General features: G+C 43.0%; 1 protein-coding gene across 1 annotated transcript in view; it reads right to left on the minus strand.

Moving 5' to 3' along the window:
* Window positions 1-1,338: 1,338 nt before the first annotated feature.
* LOC126499541 (melanoma inhibitory activity protein 2-like) overlaps window positions 1,339-9,236 on the minus strand; it is a 12,733-nt gene continuing 4,835 nt past the window's right edge. The window contains exons 2-4 of the mRNA XM_050138792.1: window positions 8,963-9,096; window positions 6,313-6,399; window positions 1,339-2,724 (exon numbers count right to left, since the gene is read on the minus strand). Coding sequence (XP_049994749.1) covers window positions 1,354-2,724; window positions 6,313-6,399; window positions 8,963-9,096 — 1,592 coding nt within the window. The 3' untranslated portion in view covers window positions 1,339-1,353. The remainder of the gene's footprint in view (window positions 2,725-6,312; window positions 6,400-8,962; window positions 9,097-9,236) is intronic.

Genomic DNA, 9,236 nt, shown 5'->3' on the forward strand with positions numbered 1-9,236 from the left:
TATATATATAAAATCCACAATCACTCAAGATTTTTATGGTGTGCATGTGTGTGTGGATGTATGGGTGCCACAGCATGTGTGTGGAGGTCAGGGGCCTTTTGCAAGAGTCAATACTTTGCTTGTACCTTCTGAGACCTGGAGATCAAACATTTACACAGAAAAACGGCAGCAACACTAGGTTATTTAGGAAGAAGTTTGAAAATGATAAGGTGCCGATCAAATGTCGCACATTGCTGTTCTTTATGTCCCTTCGGGGATTCATTAAATTCAAATTTTGTCCATGGTTGTCCCTTTGATCCCACATCCATTCCACTCCATTAGCATATACCATACCATACTACATAGTTGAGGGAGCATCTTAAAATAAAATGTGTATGTGGCCCACAGAACAAACTACACAGGGCTCATAGGGGCTCACAGAGACTGAAGCAACAATCACGGACCCTGCATGGGTCTGACCTAGGTCCTCTGGATGTACGTCATGACTGTATAGGATGGTGTTCTCGTGGGACTCCCAACAGTTAGGAGTGTGTATGGGGGTGTCTCTGAGTCATTTGCCTGCATTTGGGACCCCTTTCCCATTACTGGGTCACTTCATTCAGTCTTGATAGGAGGGTTTGTATGTAGTCTTATTGTAACTTGTTATGCCATGTTCAGTTGACATCCCTGAGAAGCCTGCTCTTATGTTTTTTTTTTTTTTAAGGGAAATGGAGGAGGAGTGGATCTGTGGGAGGGGGAGGAAGAGGGGGAAACTGGAATGAAGGGAGGGGAAACTATAGCTAGAATGCAATGTATGAGAGAAAAATGAATGAATGTGTATGTATTTGGGTATGCGTGAGTGTGTGCAGGTGGAGGCCTGAGTGGACATCTTTCATCTGCCTCAGTTTCTCTGTACGTTATTTACTGAAGCAGGTCTCTCACTGAATGGAACTCCCCGGTCCCAGCTAGTCTAGCTCATCAACTTGCCCCCGCAACCCTCTGCCTCTGCCTTCTGGGTGCTGAGCATACAAGCAGCCACCATGCCTGCCCTGCTCTTCATGTTTGGGGAGAAATCCAAATTCATCCTCACGCTTATGCAACAGGTGTTTAGCCCACTGAGCCATCTCCACAGGGCAAACATGAACCTTTTTATCTGATTGGTACTTATGAAAATTAACCATTTGGGGCTGGAGAGATGCCTCAGCGGTTAAGAGCACTGACTGCTCTTCCAGAGGTCCTGAGTTCAATTCCCAGCAACCACATGGTGGCTCACGAGCATCCGTAGTGAGATCTGGTGCCTTCTTCTGGCCTGCGGGCATACATGCAGGCAGAACACTGACATAATAAATAAATAAAAGTCTTTTAAAAATCATCTTAGCAAATATAAATCTTTTCACACCAACCTGACAGGCTGTATGTGCCCTCCAGCGTCATGGGCTCTTCCACGCTCTCAGCAGCAGAATTTTCAGTGGAGAGCTTTTCAGTTTTGTCACTTTCAGCGATATTCTCTTGATCCAGCTTCTGTGTGGAGAATGGTGATTCTGTGTCCTCTGGCAGGCTCTGGAAGCTCCAAGGGTTATAGAAGAACTTCTTCAGATACTGCATAGAATCGGAACCATCTGTCTTCGCCAAGGCGCTTTCCTTACCTGTCTGATCTTCTGTTTCCACAACAGTCATCATTCTGCTTTCTTGTTCCTTTCCGGGGTCAAAATCATTTGCTATAGGATGTTTGTGGTTCTCAGCCTCACCATCTTCCCGTTTCCCATCGTCTGAAATAGTTTTGTCTTCATTGGCATATGCAAAGCTGAGAATACCAAAACCAAAGTCAAACCAATTTGGACTGGGAACTGAGCTGTCATTGATGACCTTATCTTCCTTGTCTGCTGACACTTCTCTGTGTGGAGCTGAGGCTTCTTCATCAGCTGAAACAGAATCGGGAACATCTTGTAATGGTGGGTTGTGTTCTTTGGACAATAACTCAAGTCCTGTGTCCTCCTCTCCAAAACATGGAGCTGGGGCTTCTTCATCAGCTGAAATAGAATCGGGAACATCTTGTAATGGCGGGTTGTGTTCTTTGGACAATAACTCAAGTCCTGTGCCCTCCTCTCCAAAACCTAAATAACTTGTAAACCCACCACCAAACCAGCTTGTCGCTTGAGGGTTGAGGATTTTCTCTGACTCAGACACTAGCTCATACTGCTCCTCTGGGACTGGACTGAATTCTGGTGTCTCTGAATCAAACGGGGCTTCTGGATCTTGCTCAGGCTCCACTTGGGGTTCTCCATTGTGTAGTTTCTCTGGGTCATTCTCCTCCTCCACTGTTAATTCTCCAGTTTGAGATGAGCTTTCTTGGGTGGGTTCAGAATCTGCTTTAAAAGTCTGCTCTTGAGCTTCTTCTCTCCCCAGTCCAAACTGTCCTTGCATTTCAGGCAAGTCATGGTCCATGCCGGAAGTGTAACCCTGCTCCCCACTGCCCGCACTTCCAGCCTCTTCCAAGTCCTTAAGCTCATTGGAAATCTTGAACTCTTCACGGGTTTCTGATGCTGAAATTTGGTCTTCAAACAAAGTCCCTTCAGAAGCTGCATAAAAGTCAAGTTCTGGCTGAAAATCACTTTCATATATATTATAGTTTTGGTCTTCATATTCTTCGTATGGGTACATATTTCCATCACCATCGCTGTGCAACTCACTGTGCTCCCTTCCAAATATGTAGCCTTCCCCAAGAAGACAAAGAAAGTCAGATTCCTAAAAGAAAAAAAAGTCATAAATACCTCTCCCTAAACATTTTGAGATAGCAGACTGTAGCCAGGTGTGTTGTCTCACACCTATAATCCCAGCACTGAGGCGGCAGAGACAGGCAGATCTCTAAGACTGAGGCCAGCCTGGTCTGCAGAGGGGTTTCCAGGATAGCCAGAGCTACACAGAGAAACCCTACCTTGAAAGAAAAAGCAAAACAAACCAAAACAAAAATCATACAAGAGCACTTATTGCTCTACAGAGGACCCGAGCTCAGTTTCCAGCACCTACATCAGGTGACTCTCATTCCCTGCCAGTTCAGGGGATCTAATACCCTCTTCTTGCCTTCCTGGGCATCTGTATACATGTGGCATACACTCACACAGGCAAACAAATAAAAAATAAATGTTTTGTTTAAAAAAACTACTTCAAAAGTAAAATAAAGTAAAAGGATGACTATGATTTTCCCAAAAAATATACAACTACCTTAACCCCAGAGTAAAACCTAAAATCAGGTCTCTGAATCTCAAATACATGTACTGATTTCTAAGGACTAATGATATAAACTTAAATGAAAACTCTAGGATGCTTTATTTGTTACCAAACAGCTGAAAAGCATAGATTATTAATGCTTTGAGTATATAATTTCTGATGAGAAGGCATACACGTGGAGTAGCTACAAAATCCGGCGCCTCCTGAGAGTGTGCTAAGTGAATGCACACATTTGTGCAGTGATTGCAGGGCACGGGCTATATAACTTAAATGTGTTTCCCCCAAAGCATATACAGGAAACTTAATGCAATCGTCATAAGAGATGGCCCCTTGTCGTCAGTGATTAGGCCATGAAGGCAATGTGAATGGGTAAAATCTTTTATCATTGTCACTGGAGTAGGCACATCATCCCAGGAGTGCTTCTTTATCAGGGGCGGGCTCAGCCCCTGCTCTGACAGGCCTTTGCTCGCTCACTCTCTTTACTGCTACCATCAGCTCTCACATTTGGGTTGTTCAGCAGGTAAAGGTGCTTACCACCAAGCCTAAGGACCTGATCGTCAAACCGACATAGTAGAAGGACAGAACCAACTCCAGCAAGTTGACCTCTAACCTCCACACATGGACTGTGGCACAAGGACACACACATGCACACAAACACACACACACACACACACAAATATGACTAACGTTGAGCACAAGTATACCATGATGTCCATGCAGAGGTAAAAGGACAGATTTGTAGAGCTCAAATTTGATTGTCTCCATCCACTTTCACATGGGTCCCAGGGATCAACTCAGGTCATCAGGCTTTGTGGCAAAGCTTCTTCACTGGCTCAGTCATCTTATTACTGGCTCCACTTTTTTAATTGCACACTAATTATAACATCCCCCATCTATATAGAGCGATAATTGTCTCGCAAAAAAATGCACATAATGACTGCACCGAATCTTCTGAGTTTAGACAAATTCACTGCCTTAGCATCACTAGAATGTAAGCGGAGGCTGCTTGTTTCTTTCTTGGGATGCCCAGACCCAAAATAATCACACAGAAACTATATTCTGCTTGGCCTATTAGCCCAGGCCTTTGGTTAACTAACTCTTACATCTTACATTAACCCATTTCTATTATTCTGCATTTTACCACGAGGCTTATGGTTTACCGGTAAGGTTCTGGGGTTTCTTTCTCCTTTGGCAGTTACATGGTGTCTCTTGGACTCCACCTATTCTCTCTATATATTTCTGTTTTTATTTATTCCTGCATTTATTCTGCCCTGCAGAGTAAAGTAGCTTCTTTACTAACCAATGGTAATAAAGCATATTCACAGCATACAGAGAGGAATCCCACATCACTGAAGTCTAGGAAAATACTCCAAAAGTTTCTTGAGAAGCACTAAAGATTTAAGCCGGCACCTACAGAGTATGAAGAAACCAGCTAGAAGAAAACAGTGTGGTGTGTTCTTTCAAGTGTCTAGGCTAAGAAAGAGTTGGCACATTCTGAGAACAACCCCAAAGCCAGTCTATCCAGGGGTATGTGTGGCTTATGGGAGGAGGGGGGCATAAGACAGAAACAGGGCACAATCAGGATCTGTGAGTCCAGGGATGGAGTCTGAGCTGTATGCCAGGGCCAGTGAAAAGCCATGGAAGGTATTTAAGGAGAGGAATGATATGACCTGATTATTTGCTTTTGTTTTCACAAGATCCATTGCTTTTTGAAGAATGAACTGGAAAGGAGCAAAATAAAGTCAAGCAGTTAGAAGGCTACTGTATTCGGGTCAAGAAGTGATGATGCCTGGCCAGGGAAATGGTTCAGTGAATAAAGGCGATTACTGTGCAGCCTGAGGATGTCAGTCCCATCCCTGGAGTCCATTTAAGCACCGAAGGTGAGAACTTACTCCTCAAAGTTGTCCTCAGACATCCACAGGTGCTCCGTGGCAATGACTCTTCCCCTTATTATGCACACTAAGCACAATAATAATGCCGGGCGGTGACGGCGCACGCCTTTAATCCCAGCACTTGGGAGGCAGAGGCAGGCGGATCTCTGGGAGTTCGAGGCCAGCCTGGTCTACAAGAGCTAGTTCCAGGACAGGCTCCAAAGCTACAGAGAAACCCTGTCTCGAAAAACAAAACAAACAAACAAAAAACCAATAATAATAAAATAAAATTGTGAAAAAGAGAGATGACGATGCCTTGGACATACAGAGTGGACATACAGAGAAGAGAATGTGCTACAATACAGCAGAGATAGAAGTGACAGGACCAAGTATCCGACAGGAAGTGGACAGTTAATCCCAGTGCCAACAAAAGACAGTGTGGAAGCAAACAGTCTTATTTCTTTTCTTTCTTTTTTTTTTATTTATTTACTATGTATACTGTGTTCTGCCTGTACATCTGCCTGCAGGCCAGAAGGGGACACCAGATCTCATTACAGATGGTTGTGAGCCACCATGTGGTTGCTGGGAATTGAACTCAGGACCTCCAGAAGAGCAGGCAATGCTCTTAACCACTGAGCCATCTCTCCAGCTCCCAAACAGTCTTATTTCGCCATGTCCTTACTTGTGGTAAAACCTAGAATCTGAGTTAAACTGGCAAGTCAAATCCATGTATTGAAATATCAGTTTGTGATTCCTTTTGTTTTTTAATTACATATTTTATTTAGAATACGTTGTGTCTCTCCAGAATTCACTTTTCGAACCACCACATTCTATTGCCTGTTAATTGCTCAGAAAGCAAAGTCTTTAACTGTGCTGTTTTATCTAAGTGTATTCACATACCCAAACCATGCCAAGAACAAGTTCTTTTTTATTTCTTTATTTTATTATTAGTAGTATTAGTATTATTTGGTTTTTTCGAGACAGGGTTTCTCTGTGGCTTTGAGGCCTATTCTGGAACTAGCTGGCCTTGGAACTCACAGAGCTCCGCCTGCCTCTGCCTCCCAAGTGCTGGGATTAAGGGCGTGCACCACCATCACCTGGCCAAGAACAAGTTCTTAATAACCCTTATTTACAGTCACTGAAGAAGGCACACAACCAATGACATTTATTCCAAGGAAGCCATTTTGCCGAGAAACTTTTGAATCAGTTAATAGCTGAGAATGAGCTTACTCACCTTAGTTGGCATCTCGACTTCTTCGGATATGAACACCTCTTCAATCTGGACTGCATCTCTGGGGAAAAATCCAAAGTCCTTTCCTTTCTATCAAAATGGAGAGCAAAGTTATAAAGGAGAAGTGATTGAAGCAGTCGTCATGACTACTGAGCCTCAGTTCTCCTTGTGACCTTGACTTCTAGCTACGTGAAATCACAAATCATCAATTGGCTCTCAAATGCCATCTAAAATCACGGGTGGGGACTGGGGTGTAACGAGGTAGAGGAGTACTTTCTCAGCATGCACAGAGCCCTGGATTCAAGGCTCAGCGCCAAACAAGCAATAACAACAAAGAGAACACGGGTGAGGCCTTAGCTTTTTGCTATTGGACAGAATAATATAAACTTAAGGGCACAATGACCCACACTGAAAATGTTCCTGTCGAAAATGGACTATATACTCTTAATATTCTTGCTCTCTCTCTATTCTTTTATCTTTAAGATTTATATATTTTTATTTTATATGTATGGATGTTTTGCTTGGAGTGCCTGTGGGAATCAGAAGAGGCCATCAGATCCCCCAGAACCGGAGTTCTAGACAGTAGTGAGCTGCCATGTGGATACTGGGAACCAAACCCGTGTCCTCTGGAAGTATAGCAAGTGCTCTTGACCGCTGGCCATTGTTCCAGCCCAGCCTGTCCCTTATTTCCTAAGGACCTTCTTCTCTCAGAGTCTGCAGATTTACACTTTTTTATCTGAGATATATCAAAAAGTCACAATTCAGGTGACAGCTAAGGAAGACTCTGGAAGATGTGACAAAGTTGGAGTTTTCAGTGTGTCATGTTCAAAAAAGGATTTAAACTCCCAGATGTATCTCTCAAGGTAGCTAAGGTCTGTGTGTCCCCAAGGGAGGATGCCGTTCCTTTTGGCTCCTTTCGACTTTTCTGGGCTAGCCTGGTAACAGAGTCTTTTGACCCAGTTCAAGCACATGTAGGATGTCCCCCCAAGAGTGAAGTCACCACTCAACTACTCGTGGCTTTTCTTACGCCTGTTAAGGTTTCACAGATATTTTTCTGTCTTCTGATTGATCTAACACCATCACACATTAAACATGATTTTGCTAGCTCTTGTTAGTTACAATACATAGTAAGAGCAATAGGTATTCCATGGTACATAGAATGTTTGGAAATGGCCTAGGAGTCCACACTATGAGTCCTTAATGGTTGTAAGCATGACTTCCATCTCTACTCGTGTTAGCAAAAACGCAGAGAAGCAATTAGACTAAACATTTAATGTACCAAACTGAAGCAACTGAGACTTCACTCGGACTTTTATCCATTAAACGCTGTTTTATGTAGAATTATCATTTTCATACTTAGTAAATAAACAAAAAAGATTGTTCTCTTGGCCTCTTATGACTTATACTATGTCATTTTCTTATACCTGCATCAGATTTCTGTGATGCATTCAAAATACACAAACGGGTATTTTAAAGCCATTCTAAGCAGTCAAGAGTCCCAGTAGCTGCAGAGCAGGGCAAATCTGGCCAGTGGCAAAGGTAAGGTTTGGTTAAACATCCCCTGGTGGGAAGAGGAAAGTTTCCGATACAGTCTGTGCCTTCAGACTGATATGGTGTTGCACACCAGCAGCATCGACACTCGGGAGGACCTGGCATTCAGGCTCAGCTACATTGGGAGTTTATGGACGGCCTGGCCATTCAGACAGGGAGCCCAAAGACTGCACTGGGGAAGAACCTGGTATATACAGAATATGGGAGCCCTGTGGGACTCTACCAGATTGGTCATGTCTGGTGAGCTTGGAAGAAGACTCATCTATCCTAGCATGCCGTTATTACAAAAAACATAATACATAGCAGAGACATAAATCTTTTCAATCAAAGACATTCATTATTAGCTGGGCGGTGGTGGCGCACGCCTTTAATCCCAGCACTTGGGAGGCAGAGGCAGGCGGATATCTGTGAGTTCGAGACCAGCCTGGACTACAAGAGCTAGTTACAGGACAGGCTCCAAAGCCACAGAGAAACCCTGTCTCGATAAACCAAAAAAAAAAAAAAAAAAAAAAAAAAACATTCATTATTATCCTTAGAGATAGTTTGGGCTGCTTTTAGTTTGGCAAAATAAAAGGTCTCGCTGTTACTCTTTTATTGTCCATAAAATATATATATACCTTTCTTCCCTAGAGTATCACCCTTTCTGTTGACCTCTCCAACACACGTCAGTCCTCGCTCTTCAGATAGACATGCTTTGAAATCTGATCAATTAACGTCTCAGTCTTTCTCAAACTTGGTCACTGACAGCACAGAGAGATGGTTGTGCTGGCCATTATATCTGTTAGTACTCCTAAAGGCTTTCTAAATAAATATGAATTCTAGGCTTAAAACAATCTATGTTATGTAAAGATAATTTTTTTTTTTTTTTTTTTTTTTGAGCCCTGGCTTGTCTGGAGCTTTCTCTGTTGATCAGGCTGGCTTTGTACCAAGTACTTGGATTAAAGGCATGCATGTAATCATATTTTGTTTGTTTGTTTGCTTAAGTATGATAAGGGTTTTAATATTTATCTAGTGATAAGAGTTCCTTTATAGACTAACAGGGAGTATCCTTGTGCAAGTTGGCTATTTATTCCGCATTCAGTTCTTAAAACTAGATACTTACGCTGCCTGCCCACAGATCTTCTCTCTCTCCTGCAAGCTTAACATAAACAGATATCTCTTCGCCCTCAGTAAAGTTCAGGTACCGACAGTCAGGTCCTGTGTGATCTGTCAGGGCTAGGACTCTGCTGATTAAGGCTGCATAGACACATAAAGAAAAGCACACACTTTAAAAATGTTACCGCCTCTCATTTACTTATTTGTAGACAAGGTCTTGTTATGTATCCTATACCAGCCTCAAGCTTAAAATCTTTCTGCTTCAGCTTCTCCCAGGTGCT

Source organism: Alexandromys fortis, unplaced genomic scaffold (genome assembly GCF_014885135.2).
Source record: "Alexandromys fortis isolate MF-2015 unplaced genomic scaffold, M_Fortis_MF-2015_v1.1 scaffold_35, whole genome shotgun sequence".
Lineage (NCBI taxonomy): Eukaryota > Metazoa > Chordata > Mammalia > Rodentia > Cricetidae > Alexandromys > Alexandromys fortis.